Source organism: Aquarana catesbeiana, linkage group LG07 (genome assembly GCF_042186555.1).
Source record: "Aquarana catesbeiana isolate 2022-GZ linkage group LG07, ASM4218655v1, whole genome shotgun sequence".
Classification (NCBI taxonomy): Eukaryota; Metazoa; Chordata; class Amphibia; order Anura; family Ranidae; genus Aquarana; species Aquarana catesbeiana.
The window spans coordinates 294703889-294729973 of NC_133330.1; the positions used below are offsets into that span (position 1 = coordinate 294703889).

At 41.4% G+C, this 26085-nt stretch overlaps 1 protein-coding gene across 2 annotated transcripts in view; it reads left to right on the forward strand.

The window, feature by feature from the left end:
• The window catches only part of FAF1 (Fas associated factor 1), a 473366-nt gene that overhangs the window by 410207 nt on the left and 37074 nt on the right, over positions 1 to 26085 (forward strand). For both annotated transcript variants that reach the window (XM_073593564.1, XM_073593565.1), the window contains exons 16-18: positions 7131 to 7211; positions 8841 to 8918; positions 23719 to 23934. In XM_073593564.1, coding sequence (XP_073449665.1) covers positions 7131 to 7211; positions 8841 to 8918; positions 23719 to 23934 — 375 coding nt within the window. The remainder of the gene's footprint in view (positions 1 to 7130; positions 7212 to 8840; positions 8919 to 23718; positions 23935 to 26085) is intronic.

Consider the following 26085-nt stretch of genomic DNA (forward strand, 5'->3'; position numbering starts at 1 on the left):
GAGTTCTATATACTGCCTACATACAGCCGATAATACATAAGGATCTGCCTTATTTAAAGTCATCTATAATTGAGCAATGTATGAAAGTGAAATACATTTCAATTTTGTTTTATATTGTGAACATGTAGTTTAATTTAGTGACGAAACATAGCTAATGTCTCTTTTAAAGAACAAATACGGAAACAAATATTTGAGTGAATTTTTAATGTTTGCAAAAGAACTTTACCGGTATACTCACAACTTAGTTTACCTTTAAGCTGGTCATAGAGCAAATAATCTCCAGTTCCTGATAAACTGTTCAAAATTCAAGCCATGGATGCCTCTGTCAGCATAACTCCTCCATACTTCCTTCTGAAAATCAAAAATTGCAGGCCAGCACCCATGGCTCACATCCGCAACCCGTGACTGTCAGAATACCCTGAACGCTAGTTAGGTGAAAATGTGGTAATTTGACCTGCTGAGCCCTGACACCTTGGTCAGTTTACGTGCCTCTGTCATCCACAGCTCCGCTCTCTCCCCCCTCCCTGCCTGTCAGCTTGTGAGCTGTCTCCCTCTCCTTTATCCAGCGATAACTCAGTGTAAGTGTTTATTGAAAACAAAGCCTCTAAATACCTTTTTCAGATATCCTCAGGCTGGTCACGTGACTCCCAGCCGCTCTACTACTCCAATCCCTGGGCTACAGTGGGAGGGGCTGAGCAGCCAGTACGGGGGTCATGTGACATCCTGGCTGACATCAGAGGGAAATATCGGCCCCTCCCGCTGTAGCCCTGGATCTCGGAGTAGGAGAGCGGCCAGGAGTCACAATACCAGATTATAGACATCTGGAAAAAAAAAGGTATTTAGGGGTTATTAAGGTTACAAAAACTTTAATTGAGCAGTACACATGGCAGTTCAGAGGCTGCATTTGACCTGCTTTGCATTATAATGTGTCTCTTCAGACACAGCATTACTTCTTGAGGTGAACACTGCCATTTTTTTTCCAAATGCTCCATTTTCTATTTAAATGCAGCTGCTTAACTTTGAAAATTGTATTGGAAATTGTTACATTTGGCTAGAACACCTGTCAACACGAACCTTGTACGTATAACAATATGTATTTCATATTTTTAGCTGTTCTTCTGGAGATCAGCTTTTAAAGTGATATTAAAGGTCTACTTTTAAAAAAAAATAACAAACTTATCATTATCACCTGCTCTGTGCAGTGATTTTGCACAGAGCAGCCCCGATCCTCCACTTCTTGGGTCCCTCACCGGCGCTCTTGGCCCCTCCCTACTGCGGAGTGCCCCCAGAGCAAGCAGCTAACAGTGGGGACACCCAATCAGGCTAGTCCTTGAGGCACAGCTCTGCGTGTCCATTCACACACAGAGCTGCGGCTCGGCCCCGTCCCCTCTCTATCCTCATTGGCTGGGATTGACGATCGCTCCCGCAGCTGTCTCAGCCAATGAGGAGAAAGAGTCCCGGAGAGATTGGGCTCAGATACGTATTAGAGGGGCTGCTGCATGGAGGTGTTTCTTTATCTTAATGTATACAATGCATGAAAGTAAAAAACCTTCATCCTTTAGAAACACATTAAGTACAAGTGTACTTTCATTAAAAAAAATGCAGGAGCCTACCTTTCTTAGCCCTCCTAACCTAAACTAATTGAGAGACTTCCAACCCAACCGTGGTGGAGCAAATGTGAATCATTGATCCTCTGTGCTGAGCTGCTGGCAGATGTATGTCCATCCACCTTGTAGCTGCAGGCAGGCAGCCCATGGAAGTGGATGCACAAGAAACAGGTGCACAGACACAATCACATATCAAAGTTTGACATGTGGACAGGAGCTGGTGAACTGATCTGAAGGCAGAGTGGGGTTGATTTACTAAAACTGGAGAGTGCAAAATCTGATGCAGCCAAACATGGAGGGCCAATCAGTTTCTAATTTCAGCTTGTTCAGGTAAATTTTGACAAAAAACCTGGAACCTGGTTGGTTTCTATGCAGAGCTGCAACAGATTTTGCACACTCCTGTTTTAGTAAATAAACCCCAGTGCCTGCTTGCAGCTCTGAGGTGGATGCACACCCATCTCTAAGCAGCTCTGCATGGAGGACAGGATTAATCAACATCTGAATGAGCACTTAAGAACTTGTATTAAAGTGGTTGTTAACTTTCAGTTTTTTTCAAATTAAAAATAAAAAACATGTTATAATTACCTGCTCTGTGCAATGGTTTTGCACAGAGCAGCCCAGATCCTCTTCTTCTTGGGTCCCCCACAGGTGCTCCAGGCCCCTCCTCTTCATCGGGTGCCCCCACAGATGCTGCTGCGTCCATTGACACTGACAGTGGGACTCGGCCCCGCTCCCATGTCACTGGATTTGATTGATGGCAGCGGGAACAATTGGTTCCAACTGCTATCTGGGGTTCACTTACTAGAATGGGAGAATAGAAAATATGGTGCAGCTCTGCATAGAAATCACTCCTGTGTCACTGGATTTGATTGACAGCGATTGGTTCCTGCTGCTAACAATCTGTCCAATGAGGAGAGAGACAGCGGAGGGAGCCGCTGCGCTTGTGCACATCGCTGGATCGGATGAGCTCATGTAAGGAAAAGAGGGGGTCATTGGGGGGATCTACGGCACAGAAGGTTTTTCATCTTAGTTGTAGTTAGTTGAGTTGTAAATCCTCAAGGTTGTTCATCTTAATGCATTCTATGCATTAAGGTAAAAAAAACCTCCTGCGCTGCAGCTTCCCCCAGAGCCCCCCTTTTTCTTAGCTGAACCCGATTGTTCCAGCTGTAAGCACAAGCCCACCAGCTCCAGCCCCTGTCTTGGGTCCTCATTGGATAGATTAATAGCAGCAAGAGCCATTGGCTCCCACAGCTGTCAATCAAATCTAGTGACGGCGGGGGGGGCTGGCCGAGTCTTGCTGTCTGTGCCAATGGACGCAGCAGCAGGACTCAGGAGCATGCTTGGACAGGTGCCCCCTTGGAAAGCGTCTCTCCGTAGGGGCATTCGATGAAGAGGAGGAGCCAGAAAAGGAGGATCAGCGCCACTTTGTGCAAAACCCTTGCACAGAGCAGGTAAGTATGACATGTTAGTTTTTTGGGGGGTTTTTGTAAAATAACAAACCTTTACAATCACTTTAATGCAAAGAATGCATTAAGGTGAAAACCCTTAAGGCTTTAGAACCACTTTAATTAAATAATTTAGGAGCAATGTAAAGTATGTCACGTATGTTTTTTTTTTTTTTTTTTTGCTCTGTGTCTTTCTTGCATTTCAAGAAATTAAGGAAACATTAAAATGAGATTACCTCTTCATTATTTTTTTTTTCATATACAGTACTTTATTCTCTGTCTATCCTGGTGTTTTTTCCCTCTATTTTTATCTAACAGCAAGCCACTCTGTTGGTTTTGTTAACAGTGTGTTCACATGATCTCATTAAAGTAGAACTGGAACTGTTGAACAAAACTGAAACCCATCTGAGAAAAATACAGTGTATATCTCTCTTGCTCTGCTTCAGTCATGACACACTCCCCTTTTTCAAATTAATTCCGAGGGTTTGGTGCCGGGCCCCGCAGCGAGAGTGGTGTAGCAGTTCCGCTGCCATGCAGGGGAGCCACAGGTTCCACCTTTAATTAAATGGAAAAGAAACCGCAGGACCTTTGTTACTGTTAGCTCCCAGCAAGGAGTCAGCAATGGGACGTAATCTGGCAGTGACAGCCCTACCTGGGTGCAAGGGTTGAATCGTTTGCATTAGAGGTGATAATACTGAATCCGATCTAAATGCGGTGCTGTCATGAGCTGCATTGCTTACAACAGAGGATGCTGTGTCTGTCCTAATACTACTAAGTAGACCTGAAATATACACTATGAAGGTGGTTGCACTTGGTTCTCTGCTCCAGGATAATTGAAATAAATCCATTAAAGCCATGAGTTCCATACATTGTATTGAGGATGGCCAATAAGCCTTAAACGGCTGTATGCATTATGGCATATAAGGCTCCCAGTGAACTGTAAAGCGGCAGTTACATAGGTTGAAAAGAGACAGATGTCCGTTTGATTCATCCACAAAAAAAAAGAAAAAGAAATCTTTGCATTCTTAGGACCCTAAACTCCCAAATGATCCAAAGGAAGGTGAAAAAAAACACATAAAACATGGTCTAATTTATATTTATGCCTTTATAAAAGATCACATCAGAGATGAAGATAAGAGTATCCTTTATTCATGCTAAAAGCATTGCATAAGACTTTGTGCAATCAAACCTGCTGGATTTATTTCAATTATCCTGGAGCAGAGAATAGAGTGCAGCCACCTTCATAGATGTGTTTCAATCCAGTGGTACTCAGATCTGTCCAGTGTGCTCCAGTAAAAAAAAAAAAATCTTCCTGATCCTGGACCAACAACATACTATGTTACTAAGAAATATTAGTATCTGTTTATATTTTGATGCCTGATTGGTCATTGCACACTCCTGTTTTAGTAAATAAACCCCAGTGCCTGCTTGCAGCTCTGCTATTGGGGCACTCGTGCAAGCCCGTTCCTGAGCTGGCTTTGTGTGTCCAAAGCACACAGCCTGCGACTCGGCCCCTCCCTGTTTCCTTCTCACTGGCTGTGATTGACAACAGCGGGAGCCAATGTCTCTGAGCCAGTGAGGAGTGAGAGAGTGTCTGCTCTCATGCACAGCGCTGGATCGAGATCGGGCTCAGGTAAGTATATAGGGGGTGGGGGGGCTTGGAGAGGAGCTGTATGCAGAATTTTTTTTACTTTAATGCATAGAATGCATTAGGGTAAAAAAAAAACTTTCTGATTTTAGTACCACCTTCAGGATTGCCATCTACGGTGGTGTAGAATTTTTTTGCTGTGTGTAAATAATGAATTTAAAATCATTTATATACTTACATTTTAAAATATGACATGAATATTGGACCATTTTTATTATTATAGTTACCGGTATATAGTGCCAACAATTATGTAGTCCTTTACATGAAAACAAATAAAAACTGCTATAGTATATAGTTAAACTAAATGTACCACAAGAATTTTTTTCGACCTTTACATTATTTTGCAATAATAATGATTATTATTATTAATAATAATGAATAACAAACCAGTTCAAAAATATGTATTTTTTTCTGCATATTCTCATACAATAACTTATGGTTGGTGTTGGTTGTGATGTGTACATTAACATCAGCCCCTGTCCTGGAGAAGCTTACAGTCCAAGGTTGCTATCTCAAATGCATGCATGCAAACACGCACACAGATACTAGGGCCAATTTAGACAGGAGCCAATTAACCTACCAGCATGTCTTTGGAGTTTTTGCATTAAATAGTTATTTAACCACAGAAAGCTATAATTTCTCTGAAGTGTTATTTCATCGCCATCTCAAATTGCTTCATTTTCTACTCCCCTTAATCGACACCTCATGGAACCTCATAACTAACACCAAATCATAAGTTATTGTATGATAATATGCGGAAAAGAAATCTTTTTTAATTGGCTTTTTATAAGCAAAATAATGGAAAAATCAATTAAAAAGTTCTTGCTGTATATTTAGTTTATATGCTATAGCAGTTTTTATATTGTAAAAAAGGCTGCTAGCACACAGTAATTACACGCTGCATGTATAACACTTTAGTAAATAGTTCTTACTTTTTTTTTGAGAGAAAAAGCAGTCCAGTCCGTGCTTTGCAATTTAGCAAACTTTATTGCAGAATTGTACACACCGCTGTTCTATTCACTTGATTAGTCTCTGTGTTGTATTAACAGAAATACTGCTGCAATGAGTCAACCACAGGAGCAGAAAACTATATCTCTTAGACCCCTTTCACACTGCCGACGCCCGCGCGTCAGCGGTAAAGCGGCGCTATTTTTAGTGCCGTTTTAGCGGCGCTATTTTTAGTGCCGTTTTAGCGGCGCTATTCGGCCGCTAGCAGGGCGGTTTTAACCCCCTGCTTGCGGCCGAAAAGGAGTTAAATCCGGAGCGGTGTTTTGCCGGCGGTGTTGCAGCACTGCCCCATTGATTTCAATGGGGAGCAGAGGTGGAGGGGCGGTGAGTTCACTGCTCCAAAGAAGCTGCTGGCAGGACTTTCTCTGAAGCCCTGCCAGCGCACCGCTCCAGTGTGAAAGCCCTCGGGCTTTCACACTGGAGCGATTGGAGCAGCTGTTTTGGGGCGGTTTGCAGGCGATATTTTTAACGCTATAGCGCCTGCAAAATGCTCCAGTGTGAAAGGGGTCTTGGGCTCTATTCACACCTGAGTGTAGCGATTTACTGGCTTTTGTTGTGTTTTAGATGTGTATTACGAGCGTTTTACAGCTTCAGGCATTTTTATTAGCCATTAGAAAGCACTAGGGGGAGTACAGGGAGAGGAAATTAGCTGCGATTTGAGCAGAAAACGCTCAAGTCAGGCATTTCTATTGTAGTCTATGGGGCCAAAAACACTTGTAATCTGCCAAAAAGAAGCTTATGTACCTTTGTTAGCGACAAGCACACTCAGATGTGAACAAGGGTCATTGAAATTAATGAGATTTGGCTTGTTGAGCATTTTAGAGCTACAGGCTTCAAGCAGAAAATTGCTCAGTTGTAAGGCAGTTATGTACATAGTACATCTCCATTGGTGTCATGGGTGTTTTACTATTACTATATTAAAATTTTTTGGCCAGTTAGAGAATCAACGTTGAAAGACAACTGAAATAGATTTTTTTAATGACCTTGGGGCAACTGTATTTTTATTAAATGCTGATATAAAATACAGTGTACAGTACAAATGCTTCACTAGCCTTTTTATGCGTTAATGTTAAAAATGACTATTTTAGTTCAGTCTTCAACATGCTTTAATTTTATAACAATTGTCAAAAAGTCAAATATGTCCTTGAATAGGGATGATTGTGTGAATTGTTGGGGTGCAGACTCTGCAAATGATTGTCATTTAATAATCATATGATTGGTTGACTCCTGTTTTCAGTAGTTTAACTTTTATTATAATACTGGGTCTAATCGTGTGACTATAGCAGGAAGACGTTACCGCTCAACACACAATGTTTTCACAGTCAATTGTTTTAACACAATATTCGGAGTGTCTAAGGATCATTACTGAAGAACTAATACCACATGTCAGAAGTGTTTAGTTCCTCTGTTTATTAATTTTAGGATGAACGAGAGGCAAGAGAAAATGTGAAAAGAGAACAGGATGAGGCCTACCGCCTTTCTCTAGAAGCTGACCGAGCAAAGGTAGGTGTCCTTCTCAAAGCCTGCGTTCATTTGGTGTAAGATGTTAATTGTGTGACACTAATATTCCCGTGTCAGGTTCCTTGCAGTCATAACCAGGCAAGGATATGGGTGGCACCATCAGGACAATTTCAGATCACCATTACCCAAACCGTGGTGGTAACCAAGGATTATTGGGAACCTATAAAGAAGCCTGTGTTACCAGGCGTGCTACATACTCCCAAAAAAAATTCACAGAAGTACAAAGGTCACACATAGCGATCTGTTTCTTTCCCCAATTGCTGCGCCCCACCATTGTTTTTACCAGCATTTTCCTGGCTTTCTGAGTGACACCAAAAACTTGTCCTCCAACACAGAGCTTATAAACAATGTTTCTAAAAGATAAGAGCACCTTTGGGAACATGTTACATATTCCACCCATTTTTTAAAGTGGAACGTAAAACATGTTCCCACTCCTCCCTGATTCACCGCCTCTAGTGACAGCAGTCTGGGGATCTTCTCCCCGAACTTGCTGTCACAATTTTAAAAATAAATGCAGCCATGAGGGGCTCCAGCAGCATCCTTCATTCACAGAGGGGAGAACTACAACTACCGACAGCCTTTGCAGTTGTTGGCTTGTAGTTCTAAATGAACTACCAGGGCACTGTTGAGCTCAGGTACTTCATTCTCTTCCTGTCAGAGTGTAACTGCAAAAAATTGTGCATTTATTATTATTTTTTTACAAAGGTGAACTTATCCTTTAATAATACAGTGTAACAAGTTAAAAGGAAAAAAAATAATTTTAAATAAAATGTGTTCCTGTTTCCCCTAATCATCCCTAAATAAGATCCCTTCCCTTCATCCGCTTAACATTTTTTAAATTTTTTTCATTTTGTGCTTTATTTTTTTATTTGTCTTTTTTTATTGCCATTTCACATGAAATTACAGATACAAAAGAACAGACAGGCAATTAAGCCCCCATGCTTCAAAATCGGAACATTATGTAGGCATTGAAATATGAGTTACAACATCCAGTACATTACTAGTTTATCAATGACCATACTAACAGAGCAGTTTTTTTTTTTTTTTTTTAGGTAGGGGAAAGAAAGGTGGGGGGGGGGGGGGGGGTGGACACACTGCAGTTTTTTCATTTTTCATATTTAAAAATGTGCTATAGCACAAAAGCATTTGTTGTTGTGGGTTATTTTTTTTTTTTACGTGTCATAAATGGGACGAATAAAATGTATAATTTGTTACCATTGGTTAAAATGGAAGCAAATGCATGTTTTACATTTTTTTTCCTGTTTGTTTATAGATTGTATAAAAAAAAATCATTTTAGTAAGGTATTTATCACCAAAAAAAAAAAAAGCCTTGTTTGTCCTGAAAAAAAAGTATATGTATTACTTTATCAAATGTGATGACAAAGTTTTCGCCAAATAAACAAATTTGCACTTGTTCATAAGGTGTATAGAAGTGCCAAAGCTGAAGTGGTAACTGGTTTATGGAATTGCAATAAACCTTGACTTTGCAGTGCTGTTGATCTGGATTTGTCTTCTATTTGCATTTACATGAACAAGTGTGTGACTTTTAAAGTACCGATATGTATTATGTACGGTAGGCTTCTAAAAATCAGAACCATCATGTTTCCACAGAGAGAGGCCCAGGAGAGAGAGATGGCCGAGCAGTACCGATTGGAACAGATTAAAAAAGAGCAAGAGGAGGAAAGAGAGGTAATGAGCTTCTGCTAAAGTGGAAAGTAACATCACACTCCACAATATGTTCAAGTTATCTAAAAAAAAAAAAATTCAAAAAGAAAACGAAATGCAATAAATTATGCATTCACCCATTGGTGTTTTCTACCTGCTTCTTATCCTTTAAATGTGGTCTGTAACATATACGGTGGGGAAAATAATTATTTGATCCTCTGCAGATTTTGTAAGTTTGCCCACTTACAAAGAAATTGAGGGTCTATAATTTTTATCATAGATGTATTTTAAATGATAAAGACAGGATATCAACCAAAAATCCAGAAGAAAACACACAATACAAATGTTATCGATTGAGTTGCAGTTCAGTGAGTAAAATAAATATTTTATCCCCTGCCAATCAACATTAATTCTGGCTCCCACAGACTGGCTACAGTATGTGGTACACAGATTAATCCTGTCAATTTAAGAAGATGATTCTAACAACAACTCGTGTATAAAAGACACCTGTCCACAAAATCTTTCTTCCATTCAAACTCACCATCATGGGCAAGACCAAAGAGCTGTCAAAGGACGTCAGGGACAAGATTGTAGACCTGCACAAGGCTGGAATGGGCTACAAGAACATCATCAAGAAGCGTGGTGAGGAGGAGACAACTGTTGGAGGAATTATTCGCAAATGAAAGAAATACAAAATAAAGTAACCATCCATCACCCTCGGTCTTGAGCTTCATGCAAGATTTCACTTCATGGGATAAGAATGATCGTGAGAAAAGTGAAGGATCAGCCCAGAACTACACAGGAGAAGCTTGTGACAACAGTCACCAAACAAACCATCGGTAACACAATACGCCGCCATGGATTGAAATCCTGCAGCACCCGCAAGGTCCCCCTCCTCAAGAAGGCACATGTACAGGCCTGTCTAAAGTGTGCCAATGAACATCTAAATGATTCAGACAAGGATTGGGAGCAAGTACTGTGGTCAGATGAGACCAAAAGTGAGCTCTTTGGTATTAACTCGACTCATCTTGTTTGAAGAAAGAAAAATGCTGAAATTTACCCAAAGAATACCATCCCTACAGTCAAGCACGGAGGTGGAAACATTAAGCTTTTGGGCTGTTTCTCTGCTAAAGGTATAGGCCGTCTTTACTGCATTGAGGGGCCAAAGGACGGGGCCATGTATTGTAAAATTTTGGATGAGAACCACCTTCCCTCAGCCAGAATGCTGAAGATGGGTCATGGATGGGTCTTCCAGCATGACAGTGGCCCAAAACATACATGGAGTGGCCTAGCAAGTCTCCAGACCTTAAAGTGGTTGTAAACTCAAATGGCTAAAATTGATCTAGCCTCCATGTGTTTGTTCATTAAGCAGTGCAGTGTGTTTTGTTTGTTTTTTTCCAATCCTAACCTTTTTTTTTTGGGTGTTCATTTGTGGTCACCTCCTCTCTCTGCTCTGTATCCTGTTCTAAGAGAGACAAATGGGAGGGGCTGAGATTTCCCCTCTGTTTTAGATAAACAGTATAGTCAGTGAATGAAGGCTGGAGGAGAGGGGCAGTGAGATCGTGGGTGGTGAGATCGTGTTCTCACTACACACTACGGAGCTGACAGGGAGGGAGGAGGGGCAAGCTGTAGAGACACACAGACGCACAGAAGAGAATCTAGATGATGGAGGCACGTATCCTGACCACAATTTTATGGCTCAGCAGCCATGATAAACATGGTCAGCTCACAGAGGGGAAATCAGGACCAGGCAGGATCAACCAAGTACTGTAGGAGATACAAAGGGGCAATTGACTAGACAAAGGCACTATGCTATAGCTCGTGCCTTAAAGGGACAGGAGCATGATTTTTTTGGGCGGGGTACAACCACTTTAATTCTATAGAAAATTTATAGAGGAAGCTGACACTTCGAGTTGCCAAGCGACAGCCAAGAAACCTTAAGGATTTAGAGAACATCTGTAAAGAAGAGTGGACCAAAATTCCTCCCTGAGATGTGTGCAAACCTGGTAACCAACTACAAGAAATGTCTTACCTCTGTGCTTGCCAACAAGGGTTTCTCCACCAAGTACTAAGTAATGTTTTGTTTGGGAATCAAATACTTCTTTTACTCACTGAACTGCAACTCCATTTAAAACATTTGTATTATTTTATTTTTTGGGGGGATTTTTGGTTGATGTTCTGTCTCTATCATTTAAAATACACCTATGATAAAAAATTATAGACCCTTCATTTCTTTGTAAGTGTGAAAACGTACAAAATCTGCAGCGGATCAAATAATTATTTTCCCCCACTGTATCCTTTAGATGCAAAGAAACTGTCTATACAGTGTGCTTGTCACCCCACAAGTGTAAGATCAATAGAAATTCTTAGCTGTGTGCCTATTGGGGTAAACCACCAAATATCATATCTGACATCACATTGGAAAAAGGTAATTCCTTAATGTCCACTGTATTGAATCTATAGAGTTCATATATCAATCACAACCATATAGTCCATACATCTGCTTAAAAAATATCTAAACCCAATCACAAATACTAAAGTTTAACCTGTATTTTTTTCTTCCCTGGATCCCCCTCCTCCCTCATCAACATGCTAATGACATCTTTAAATAAAACCTTTGTTTTCATTACGCGCCTTATTTTAAACCCAGTGACATCATTGTTGGGCTTCTCTCATATGCAATGCAGACAGACCGTGGCTGGTGGAAGGGGCTGGCAGGGTGTAGAATTAGATTTTTTGAAAAAAAGGAAGCTGTGGTAATGCCTACATGTAATGCTGGTCCTCCATGATAAAAGACTGCAATCCAAGAAATGGTTGGGACCAATCATGGACTGTCAGGCTGGGGAGGAAAGTTTCAGTACAGAGTCAGAGCCTGTGCAACTGTGCAAGGCTGAAAGTAAGGTACATTTGCTGCAAATAGAGAAAATACCTGTTGATCTTGCTCAGAAATGCAGTGTCCTTGTCACTTCCTGTGATTTACCTGAAATCAGAAACCATCTTCCTTTCAAGCTATTGTCTGCCAACTACAGATCTCATTGCTCCCCATGTCATAGAGATGAGAAGAGGAGGATTTGTTTGTAGCCCATTTTGGAGAACAGTCTAGGGTGACACAAGCTGTACCTCCATAGATACACTGCAATTAGGCAACATTGTAACCCTTGGACAAGAGGCGTAGTACTAGCCAAATCATTAGGCGAAAAAAAGGAAAGCTAAGAAGCCACCACATGCTCAAGGACTGTTAATCTATAACATATCACATTTTTGGTTCAGGGTTCTGGAAGGGTGATGAATTAAATGGGATTAAATGGATGGATCAGTCATGAAAGCAAATATACAACCACAATTCCTAAAAAGTTGGGACGCAGTGTAAAATCTATATAAAAACAGAATGCAATGATTTGCAAATCTCATAAACCTACTATTTTAAGAAAAAGGGTCGTTTTGAAATTGATGGCAGCAACACGTCTCAAAAAAATTGGGACAGGGCCATGTTTACCATGGTGTAGCATCCTCTCTATTTTTAACAGCACTCTAAATGTCTGGGAACTGAGGAGACAAGTTGGAGTTTTGGGAGAGGAATATTGTCTCATTCTTGCCTGATATAGGATTCTAACTGCTTAACAGTCTTGGGTCGTCTTTGTTATATTTTTTTTTTCCGGATGCGCCAAATATGTTTAATTAGTGAAAGGTCTGGACTGCAGACAGGCCAGTTAAGCACCAGAACACCAGAATTCGGTTTTAGCATTGTTCTGCTAAAATATGCAAGGCTTTCCCTGAAAAAGATGTCTGGATGGGATCACATGCTGCTCTAAAACCTGGATATATATTTTAGCATTGATGGCGCCTTTCCAAATGTGCAAGCTGCCCATTCCATATGCATTAATGCACCACCATACTATCAGAGATGTAGGCTTTTGAACTGAGCGCTGATAACAAGCCGGAAGGTCTCTCTCCTCTTTAGTCCGGAGGACACGGTGTCGAGGGTTGTCAAAAATCATGTCAAATTTTGATTCATCTGACCACAGAACAGTTTTCCACTTTGCAACAGACCATTTTAAATAAGCTGTGGCCCAGATAAGATGGCAGTGTTTCTGGATCATGTTCAGATATGGCTCCTTCTATGGATGATACAGCAGAAACTTGCATTTTTGGATGACGAACTGTGTTCACAGATAGTGATTTTTTTTTTTTTTAAGTATTCCTGCGCCCATGCAGTGATGTCCATCACAGAATCATGCCTGTTTTTAATGCAGTGACATCTGAGAGCCTAAAGATTACAGGCATTCAATATTGCATTTTGGCCTTGTTCCTTGCACACAGAGATTTCTCCAGATTTTCTGAATCTTTTGATGTTATCTTGTACTGTAGATGATGATATATTTAAAGTCTGCAATTTTATTCAGAAGAATATTATTCTAAAATTATTCAACAATTTTTAGAAGCAGCATTTCACAGATTGGTGAATCTCTGCCCATCTTTGCTTCCAAGTGACTCTGATTCTCATGCTCTTTTTATACCCAATCATGTTACAGACCTAGTGTCAATTAACCTAATTAGTTGTAACATGTTATTTTATCTCTTTCTTGTTAGTACCACCTATTTTGCCAGCTTTTGCTAGTGATGAGGCACCATTCCTCCCATAGAAACCAATGATGGGGATCCATCCCTATCTTAAATACCTACAATGGGGTACAATTCCTTCCACTGATACCAATGATGGGGCACCATTCCCCCCACAGACACTAATGATGGGGTACTATTCCTCCCACTGACATCAATGATGGGTCACCATTCCTCTCACAGACACCAATGATGGGGCAGCATTTGTCCCATAGACACCAGCAATGGGGCACCATTCCTTCTACTGATACCAACAATAGGAAAATATTCCTTCCACTAAAGCCAGTGATGGGGCACTGTTTGCTCTCACCAACACCATGGCATTTTCTAATCTCACTGGCCACAGTCTGGCCCTTTGTTCAGAAAGTTTGGAGACCCCTGTAATGGAGAGATTCACCTATTAGCTTCTTCATTACACATAGGATGAGTCCTTTTTGAAAATGATGTACACTTTAGACGGGCAGCAAGTCCAGCAAACCTTAGCTGTTGGAGTCACATAGTGCATCCTTTAAAAATTGACCCCTAGAGTTAATGTGGAATTAACTGTTAACATTTTCCCTATTGCTTCTAGACCAAGTGACTGATATTCTTGATATCAAAGGATTTGAATTATGGGTGTGGTGGTCATTTCTCTATCCCATAAAACAATTGTTTTATGTACCTGCATAAAGTTGTGTATTATCATTTTTTAAACCTGCACCAAGAGATAATTTTTTCTCTAATAAATCTCATGATTATGTCTTGAATCACCAAGTCAGACTTGTGTAAACCTCCTATACCAGACGCATGCTAATGCTTGGCTGTTCAGATCAGTCTCCATTGTATACATGTATTTTCCTTTGTAATTCTTTAGATCTAAAGCAATAGTTCCCAGTAAAACAAATAGGCATTCTGTGTTGACTGCATTCATTCTGCTATCCTGCCTTTCACTATAGAGCCGGCCTCACAATGCCTGTTTGGAAACTATATTTTCCTACAGAAGAAAAAAAAGAAAAATCAAACTCCAGTCTGGGTTTGCGAATGCGGCCGGACCTGCATTGTCTTTAACACAGTGTGCAGCAATGAAAATAATAGATATTTGCTTTGCAAAACAAAAGCGATTTTTTAACAATGCTGTTTATGAAAGAATGCTGTAGTTGAAGTTCAGGGATTACACATAATCTATTATTGTAGAGCTGTGTTTGCTTACATAGAGGGCTTTTTGTTCAGCGCATATATTTGAAATGTGCCTATTGATCTATTCACTGGAAGCCGCCTTCTCGTTTTTTTCCTTTTCGGTCCCTGTGTCGGCCGTTCAGATGCTGGAGTTATAAGCGTCTTCGCATCATCTAATTGTTTTTTTCCTTTCTAAGTTGGTCCACCGCCTCAGTATAGTCATTGTGAGGCTCTGTCCTGTGACAACGCCATTGGGGAACTGGCAACATTGGGGAAATAGGAATCCTTTGCACAAAGGGAAAGGGACTCTAATGAGCTACTGTTTATCCTTCTGCAATATAATTGAGGCAGCACAGTAAATAAAATAGCATCTGTTATTGCAGCCGGCAGGGAAATGTCAAAACAACAGAGAGAAACAGGTGCTTTAATAACAATGGAAAGGACAAATGAAAAGCGTGTGGACTTTGGATGAATTTTTCAGTGTAAAAATCGGTTGAATGTTCTGTATCGAATCCCGAATCCTGAATAAATCAATGCCCTTTACAAAGGGTTTGTTTTAAAGGGGGGGGGGGTCCTTTTTATGTGTAGATTTATTGTGATTGTTAAAAGGCTGAGAAATGTAAGAAGCGATAGCTTTGCTTGCATGCACCGAATAAAGTACAAACAAACAAAGCTTTCACTTCTTACATTTCACCTTATAAAGGTAAGTTAAAGTTATAGTAAAGTCAATATATAAAAACCTTAGGGGTCTGTAATGTCACGAATGCCCCCCTCCCCTGTCAATGGTTAATGTGATGTGAGCCGCACATGTGTAGCTCAGATCCTATTTACTCAAATCAAAATCAGTGTAGCGCAACACCTACACATAGAATATATATATATATATATATATATATATATATATATATATATATATATATATATATATATATATACTGTTCAAAAAAACTAAAGGAACACTTTTTATTCAGAGTATAGCATCAAGTCATTTAAACTCTTGGGATATTGATCTGGATTTGATCTGGTCAGTTAAGTAGCAGAGGGAATTGTTAATAAGTTTCAGCTGCTTTGGTGTTCATGAAATTGACAACAGGTGCACTAGATGGGTAATGATGACCTCCAAAACAGGAATGGTTTTACAGGTGAAGGCCGCTGATGTTTTTTTTCCCTACTCCTCTTTTCTGACTGTGTTTCGCTGGTTTTGCATTTGGCTAGGGGCATTGTCACTACTGGTAGCGTGGGGCGATACCTGGACCCTGTAGAGGTTGCACAGGCAGTCCAACTCCTCCAGGATGGCACATCAATACGTGGCATTGCTAGAAGGTTTGCTGTGTCTCCCAGCAGTCTCAAGAGCATGGAGGAGATTCCAGGAGACAGGCAGTTACTCTAGGAGAGCTGAACAGGGCCATAGAAGGTCCTTAACCCATCTGCAGGACCGGTATCTGCTCCTTTGTGCAAGGAGGAACAGGATGAGCACTGCCAGAGCCCTACAAAATGACTTCCAGCAGGCCACTGGTGTGAATGTCTCTGACCAAACCATCAGAAATTTACTTCATGAGGGTGTCCCAAGGGCCCGACGTCCTCTAGTGGGCTGCCTGGCCCATGGAGCTCCATTGGTATTTGCCATTGAACACCAGAATTGGCCGGTCCTCCACTTGCGCCCTGTGCTTTTCACAGATGAGAGCAGGTTCACCCCGAGCAGATGTGACAGATGTGAAAGGGTCTGGAGAAGCCATGGAGAACGTTATGCTGCCTGTAACATATTTCAGCATGACCGGTTTGGTGGTGGGTCAGTGATAGTCTGGGGAGGCATATCCATGGAGGGACGCACAGACCTCTACAGGCTAGACAATGGCACCCTGACTGCCATTAGTTATCGGGATCCTTAGACCCATTGTCAAACCCTACTCTGGTGCAGTAGATACTGGGTTCCTTCTGGTGTACGACAATGCCCGGCTTCATGTGGCGAGAGTATGCAGCCAGTTCCTGGAGGATGACGGAATTGATACCATTGAATGGCCCCCACGCTCGCCTGACCTAAATCTAATAGAACACCTCTGGGACATTGTTTCAGTCCATCCGACTCCGCCAGGTTGCACCTTAGTCTGTTCAGGAGCTTAGTGATGCCCTGGTCCAGATCTGGAAGGAAATACCCCAGGACACCATCCATCGTCTCATTATGAGAATGCATGGACATTGTCAGGGATGGATACAAGCACGGGGGGGCCATAAAAGACTGAGTATTATTTTAAGTTGCTGCAATGAAATCTCTGCAAAATGGACTAGCCTGCTGCATCGTTTTTTCACTTAGATTTTCTGGGTGTCTTTGAATTCAGCTCTCTGTAAGTTGATAATTCTCATTTCCATCAAAGGATGTGGCATCCTTTCTTTCCTAACAAATTTCCCAGTCCGTATCAGTATAGATATCCAGCATGATGTGTTTTCAAAGTGTTCCTTTATATATACGCTGCTCAAAATAATAAAACCGTCAAATAACCCAAAAAATAAGTGTTTAAAAAAAAATTGTATCCTGCAACTTCCACTTGATATATTTTTCAAAAAAATTGACAAAACACCCCGTGTCTTCACTGTTCACTCTTCACGCATAGTGCATGCACATCCATCACCAGATGAAGGGCCTGCTCACCTCAATTAAATTGACAACATGCGCATCAAAATTTGACCAAGGTTCACCTCTTGTATCCTCCTCGGTTCACACAGGGCAGCCATGCCCTCCACTTGCCAAAGCACTCTACGGGCTCAGCTCACATACTGTATCATACAAAAACCCTGCACTTAAATACTCTTACAAGATAAGTTAAATATGCTAATCAAAACACGGTCTCCTGCCGGCTTACCACCGCACTTGCCGCGACTCCGGCTTGACGTCACGGGCTCGGCTCCTCCCTCCTTGATACATGCCGTGGCGGTGTGACTCCGTGTACATGTGTGGGAGTGATGTCGCTTCAGTCCCACCATTCAGCGGCCGAAGATGGGAAACCTGGAAAGCAGTAAGATGGCAACACTGGGAACCAGGGAGAGCCATGACAGCATGGTGCTGGAGGGCTTAGTTTATAGGCAAGTCTGTCATAATGTATTAGTATGCAGTGCATACTAGTACATTATGCCTTAAACCTGGTGGGGGACCCAATGTTTTTATTTATCTGCAAGAGTTTACTACCAAGTATCAAATAGATAGGCTTCGCTTTTGTGTTCGTCCCTTAAGCTGGCCATACATGGTTAATTTTTTGGTTGACTGGATGGGGAATCCTCCCAGCTGCGCTATTTTATTTTAACGAAGGGGAGACTCCCCCACCATAAAAATACACAGATCTTCTTGTTGTCATTGCTGTACCACCATGATTACTTGCTAAATACACAAATCAGCACTGATTGAGGAGCTTTTATCCAACAGGGTGGCTGAACAGAAGTCATTCATTTCTGTTCAACTGCAGTTACCGCACATGGATCAACTGGCTGAATTTCGATCCATCTATGGCCACCTTTAGAGGTCAGCAACAGAAATGGCTTGCTGATCATGGCATTATGTATCATTAGGCATAAATAACTTGACATTGCTCGTCCATGCGGGTCTGATTTAGACAAGACCTGCATATACCCTCCTGAGCAGCTAAACAGCTTTTGCTGCATAAATACAGAAGATGTAGAAAAACCGGAGCACAACACCAATCCTTGGAGTCTCAAAATCGCATACAAACATGGAGTGGAACTTTGTATAGGTAACCAGAAAAAATAGAAAATTATAAAAATATTTATTAAATACAATTAAAGGATATAAGCACAATATTGCAATTGATTACATCAAGGGTTTATATAGCATGTATACATTCCATCATACATTCCATCTTCTTCAATATCAATCTGTGAAAGAACCTCAACACGTTTCAACTCAGAGTCTTCATCAGGATGTAAATAGTGCAGTCTAAAATACAAATATGTATAAATAGCAGCAACATTCACAAAAACATCATAGAACGAGAAAAGCAATTGCAAACCAACTAAGTTTTACAATTACTTACAAAAAACCCAATGATGCATACATAAGAGAGGATGCAAGTCCAAGGAAAACCCTAGAATGCAGGCCCAATGTTATGCAAGAGATGCTAAGCCCAGCCACACCCTCAAACCAAGGAGGGAAAGATAACCTAACAAAAAACACGCACAGTCATATCAATATGTAGTCAGCATACAACTCACTGTACATGATATAAAGGTGTGTTAACTCCCAAACATGCTCACCTAGTATATACAGAAGGAAAGTCTTCACAGGTAGGGCTAGTAAGGTTCCCAACCTCTAACAAAAGGAAAAGAACATAAAAAAAAAGAGGGGGGGGGTGCGGGTTCTATATGTATAAATATATTGACCAAGCCATCTACCTGATGAAGATGAGTGATGAAGACATATGGGACTAATGCAAATGGTCTTAAACACATCCTAGCATACACTGCAACAGCTATGAGGGGCAAGGCACCCTCTGTATAGAGCGACCCCATCCAGTCAGCTGATGCCAATTAGTCAGTCTGGAAATATTTATTTAATTTTAGAAGTGAAACATAGCAAGCCAACTTGTTTCAAGGACTCTAAAGTACCCTTTTCCTTTAAGGGTCTTAATGGTCTTTATGATGCTGGATGAAATAAAATGCATCTTTATTAATGTCCAAGCTTTTTTTTATTGTGTTTTTTTATAGTCTGCTCTAAACTCTGATTATGGAGGCCACCAGGTAACCGTCAAACTAGAGGTGGACTTGTGAGTGGTGTGTAGAGCACATCTATACAGTGTAAGGGTCATTATGCATGCTATCTAGTGGTATGTAAAACTACATATTGATGGGCTTCACACAGACACCGTTACTTTGCCATAATTGGACAAGATTACAGGATTTCGCTAGGTGTTGGTGGGTAGTTTGTCCTGATCTGTTTGGTTGTTTTGGGGGTTGAAAATGCCAGAGAATCACCAGTGGTGTGATCATAGGCTGCAGTGCATATTTACAAACCTGTCAGTTGTCAATTCTGTGCACGTTTCATACTTGTTACTGACAGGTGTTAGGTTTATTAACATTTATTAAATTTTTTTTTTTTTTTTTAATAAAATGAATTTTTTTATAAAGGTGCAAGGAGTTTGGTTGGGGGTTAATTTAGATCGGTGGTGCCATATACCTTTGGTCCCACAATCCTCTTTCCAAACTCTTATTGCATTCACATTAATTTTAAGTTCATTTTTTTGTATTTGAGAGTTTTTTCCAACATCCAAGATGGTGTTTTTTTAACGTTGCCAGGTTCACTGGTGAAGCGCAAGGTGATTTCCTGGTTTGACCCACATCGAGGCTTGGTTCAAACCAATGTGTATTTACATGCGACACGTCAGTGCGTCGCCCGTGCCCCAGACGACGTCATTGTGTGACGAAACGCGTGTTGGGAGGAGCTGACGTTCCGCGTGTACCGTCTGCAGGACGGGTGTTCGCTATAGCCGGCCGGCTGATTTGCTATTTGCTGTTTTACTTCTACGACATTGTAAGTGTCTTTTTAATTATCAATAAATACAAGTTATCAGGATTACGCTATGTCGATTCTTTTCCTTTTCCCGGGGAACCTCTGAGTGCTATCCATCTTGGTACCTTGGTTCTGTATACCTGACGAGATTTGTGCTGGGACTGACCCCTTCTGTGGGGTGGGGCTTGGTGGAATATTGCCCCTCTGATTTCCTCTTGGATAAAGGTCGCAAGCGTTTAAAGCTTGCCTTGGGGTAAGCGTGCACTTTATATGGTGTCATCACTGCGGTGCGGTGCAGTGGAGGATTTGTCTATTTAATCATCGTATCTAATCATCACAATGAAGATTTATCTATGGGCTTAAGGCTTTGCACATTTTATACAGATGGACATTATTTCATATATGCTCTATTGTTTGTTTTATTAATTTAGTGTTTATTACAACATATTGTTCGATATCACTGTTGTCAGCGCTGCTACTTCCTATTCCAAATCACAAAAGTTGCAAGGAAATTGCAAGCAAGTGTCAAGGAAAATATCAAGCAAGTCACCAGGAAGTTGCAGGATTTTGGGGTCACAGCAGTGTGAATTCAGCCCATGTTCTGCAGCGGGCCCCCTTCCTGCTGTCTTGGGCCCCCCCCCCCAGTGGTGGAACGCCAGGTCCCGCTCACAAGTGTAACCCTGGTAGTTCGCCACTGCCTTGTGGTCTGTTGGTATTTCCCCATTTCCCAATTGACCTTCATAATTTGCTAGTATGCATTGCATACTAGCACATTATAACTTTGCTTGCAGGTGGCCTTTTTTTTTTTCATCAGACCTTACTACCATTGAAATAACATCCCAGATCACAAACACAGTGCGTTTGCTGGCAGGGAGTCCTATGTTACAAAACGACTATGCGATCTGGTTGCAGTGCCAAAATTGTTGCATGCACGTCTTTGGTGTGATTGGAGCCCATTCAAAATAAATAGGCTCAAATCACACCGCAGTGAATCGCATGTTAGTGCAGTTCTGTGCGATTCACATGTGGTTCATAGAAAGAACCAAGCCTCAATCAGTTTGTTGCCAGAGAACACTTGTTTGGTTGCGTTTTGACCCACCACATAAATTTTGGATCGCCGCCTGTTCAAGATTGGGAAACTGTTGTCTAATGTCAATGTGCTCCTTTATCTGCAGAAGAGAAAACCCCTTTCATTGAGATGCTCCTTGATCATTTTGTTGCTGCTGCCTTTGTGGTTGTGGTACTTTTTGAAACAGATTACAAGGCAGGCCAACAAACACTGCTGTCTTTGTTGATGGTGGGGCTGGAAAACAGACAAGGTGTTTCCACAGATGAGATGATGTTTTACCAGTTTGCTGGAGGATCTGAGGGAGGTTTAACTTTTGGGCGATTGCTTTCTCGCCTATTTATCTTCAAAGGGAAGAGAATGACCTGCGTGAACCGAGGATAGAGAAGTAATTACACTTCCACTCTGAAGCCTCGTTAACCTTTCTGTCCTAACAATTTAATCAGGTGTCCTCTTGGGCAGGACCATCTGATCTAATTGGAATTTGTAAAAAGGAGGATTTCTTTTCATTATCTGCATTGCACACTGTCATTAAGAGGAGAGAAATAAACAGATTTGTCACCTGGCACTCAAGTGGCAGCGACAACATTATCTCAGGATCTTTGACACCTGTCCCCAAATAATTCAGGTCAGCAGTATCAAAAGCTTCCAGAGGACAATTATAAAGCACAAAATGACTCTGTAGCCTGCGTAATATAAATTATGGTGGCGTTTCTATCCCGTTGTGTAAAATGATAAGTAATGCTGATCTCCAGGATTCTAAATAAAAGCATTATTAGAAACTTCAAGTCCTACTAATATACATCTGGTGTTAAATGTGTACCAAGTCATTTGAAGTACCCTAAAGTACTCCTGTAGTGGTACCAGAGTGTATACAGTACTAGAAACAGAAGTCAGAAATCCTTATCTGTATACGTATTCTAGGTAAGTGATCAAAATATTTAATATGATACTAAATACACAGTTTAATTTACATTGTCTCTTCTATTTCTGTATGTGGATGATGTTCCTGTAATTATTTTGATAAAATGAAAACCTCTAAGTATCTTTTTCCTAATTGATATACAGCTGTCGCATGACCCAGATCTTTCTCTGTCTGCAGGGAAGCATAAGTAGGAGGAGCTTCTAGTCCCCTGCTGTTGGTCACATGTTAAAAAAAAAAAGAAAAAACAGCCTTTGGAATACAAAATAAAAAATAAATAATATCAATAAACCATTTTACATTTGTCCTACTAATATATATTTGAAATTAAATCTTTATTATTTTGTGGAAATAACATGGTGTAGGCGGATTTCTGACAGTCACAGGCTGTGTCACGCCCCTCCAGCCTTTGTCTTAGAATAAGAGGGAGGTGAAGCCTTCATCAATATACAAGTAATACCCCGCCCCCATTGTGTTTTATCTGGTTAGTAGGCATAGAGGAGGAGGCGTGGGCTGTCATTTATAACTGTGTATACGCCCACATGTGTGAGTCTATAGGGCTGCTCAGCTGTGATAGGGAGGAAATGCTCAACATAGAAACTCTGAAAACTGAGCATGTGCAGAGTTGTCACCACAGCTGCAAAATCCCTAGCTGAATTGGAAACATAAACAGAAGGTGGAGATAGAGAGCAGCAGGATCAACCAGGTTTTTTGCAGAATACAGAAAACAAATCTCATAGTGACTGAGTTTGAATAGAGTGTAATACACCATTTATTGATAGTTTTTTTTTTTTTATGATATGGGTTTAGTGACACTTTAAAAGCCACATCTTCAGCATGGCAGCCAGGCTACTAGCATTTTGATTTAAAGAAGTTAGCAGTGGCAATCTTTATGTTTTTAATAAAAGGTGGACTTTGGTTTTAATCTTTAAAGTCAAACTCTTAACCTGCTTCAGAGAAAACCTTTGCAGAAAGAAAAAAGCGGCTATCCTTCTGAAAATGCTAGGTGCTTGGTGGTCATGCTTATCCTCTGACTTCAGTCTTTTTTGGGTTACTGACCTGGAACAAGTATGTAGACAGGGAAGTCCATGTTTATTTCTCTATCACAAACCTGTGGCTTCTTCCAGTACCGTACACTAGCTTCTGCACTCTGCAGAGCATGCATACTAGCTAATTGTGCCTTTGTCTTGCAGTTTTTTGGGGTTTTTTTAGGGTTTACAACCAATTTAAGGCTAAGCCACTGTGTTAGAATTCAGTCAAGGGCATGCAGATTTTTTTCTATGCCATCGCGCCTATCTGTCCATCCAGAGCTATCGGTTTGTAGAGGAGTCGGCCTTAAATATAGGGGCATTTTTTTTAAATGTTAGCAAATTGTTGATCATTATATTAAGACGTGGTACTTTGGCTTCTGTGGTCCTGTGCATTGTAAGTAATATGTCAAGTCTGATATTTTTCCTTCCCCAAAGTGGTGCAAAACGTTAGCAATGTGTGTCAGTTTTTGTTACAAGTGAACTCATGGTGTCTCTTCAACCTTTTTTTCTTATACCAGGCAATCAGACTTTCTTTAGAACAGTCCCTTCCGCCAGAGCCAGAAGAGGAACATAGTGAACCACAAAGCAAACTACGCATCAGAACACCAAGTGGGGAGTTTATCGAGAGACGTTTTCTCAGCTCCGGCCCCTTACAGGTGCTCTTCAACTTTGTAGCATCCAAAGGATTCCCCTGCTCTGAGTACAAACTTCTCAGCACCTTTCCACGAAGAGATGTGAGTATCTCCTTTTAAACAACCTGCGGCTACTATGCTCTGTCATTCCTCATTACTGCTTAACTGACCGAGCACCAAGGTTAAGAATGCGTTCATTTAAAGGACATATAAAGGCTATACAAAAAAGTGCATTCTTTTAACATTGTTAACACATCACTCAAAACTCACAGTTCACCCTTCACAGTGATTTGTATCATTTGAGGGCCTTTAATATTGGTACAGTGAAAGATCTTTAGCTGGACAAAGGTAGGACAGTCGTCATGATTTGTCAGCATTTGGTACAACCACCCCAGTTTTAGGGAATAAAATATACACTGATCACATTCTACACCAGGTCCGTACCACTTTTTTTTTTCATACTATTTGGTCAAGATAACTCCAAATGTTTGATTTCACATGTTTCCGGAGAAGGGCTCTGTTAATGTTATAGCATACGAAGACATTTTAGATAATTGTGCAGTTCCAACTTTGTTGCAACAGATTAGTAAGGCTCTATTCTGTTCCAGCATTAGTGTGCCCTGTACACAAAGTCAGCTCTATAAGATATGGGTTGATGAGTTTGGTGTGGAGGAACTACAGTGGCTAGCACAGAGCCCTGACCTCAACCCCATTAAACACTTTTATGCCAACAACAGGCTATACTTTAGTCATACTGTATTTAAGATATTTAACAGGGTATAGGGGGGACACAGAATCCGAACATTTACAGATGGAATTTCTTGGTTATTTGTCTGCCCCCCCCCCCAGTCTGACCATCTCTGGATATTTGTGGGTAAATCTAGCATTTTGGACTACAGGTATGGGACAGCGTGAAATATTGAGAGGAGTCATAAAGCTCTCTGTAGTATAGGCTGGTGTTTTTCAACTTTTTTTCAGTCAAGGCACCCTTGCGCACAACCCGAGGGCACAGCAGTCTCAAGTGGAGCAGGAGGTGCGTCTGAGGGCAAGCACTTTTTTTGCACCCGCGTGTGTGTTGCGTTTTTTAAAAGTGTGTGTTATGCTTGTGAAGCAACCAAAAAAAGTTTTTTTTGTTTTTTTTTTAAATTGAGCCCAAACAAAATGCCCGATACTGTGGTATGCAATATGTTTCGGTGGGTGCAACTCTATACACTTTGCCAAATGCAAAAGGCAGCACATTTTTGTGTCACGCGCATTATCGCACTGCACCTGGGGTGAGCAAGCCCTAAAATGTAGTTTGTAAAGCACCTGAGCTCCCTCTCGATCCAGCGATGTACACGAGAGATGAGCTTCTCCCAGGTCTCTCATTCCTCATTGGCTGAGACAGCAGCAGGGGCAATTGGCTCCTGATACTGTCAATAACAGCCAATGAGAACGAGGGGCGGGGGGGCCAAGCCGCAGCTCTTAGTTTCTTATGGATGCATAAAGCGGGTCTCAGGAGTGAGAACACACCACTGCCCCCAGAGCAAGCGTCTTGCATTTGGGGGCACTGGCTGAAGAGGAGGAGCGAGGAGCGTTGGCAGGGGACCCGAAAAGGGGAGGATCAGGGCCGCTCTGTGCAAAACCATTGCACAGAGCAGGTAAGTATAACACGTTTGTGTTTTTGTTTTGTTTTTTAAACAAAGGTTTTTTGAACCTTTAATGTCACTTTAAGTGGTCTGTCCTTGCACAAACCTGCACCCCTAACCCCCCCCCTCACAGCACAACCCGCCCCCCTCCCAAATACCCCTTCCTAGCACAAATCCTCCCAACCCACCACATCCCCAGCAGCAGAGAGGTGGAGAGAGCCAGGAGGAGGTGTGGGCTGTGCTGCCCCTACCCTCTCCCCTTTTTCCCTTCTGTCTGTATACAGGAGATGACACAGAACTCTCAGATTGGATTTTGCAGAGTTTGATTATTGCCCCCACCCACAATTTTTGCTGCCAGGACATGAGCAGTCTGGAAAGGAGATAGGGGGTTATCAAGCCCTATACAGTCCGATTTACTTTCCTTCAGACGATCTTTGGTATAAAGGAGAGAAATATTTGAGGTCAGTGGGAGAAATAGGGCCCTATTTTTGTTGTCAGTGGAAGGCATTATGCCCCATCATTGGTGTCAGTGGGAGAAATAGTGCCCCATCATTGGTGTCAGTGGAAGGAATAGTGCCCCCATCATTGGGGTCAGTGGAAGGAATAGTGTGCCCATCATTGGTGT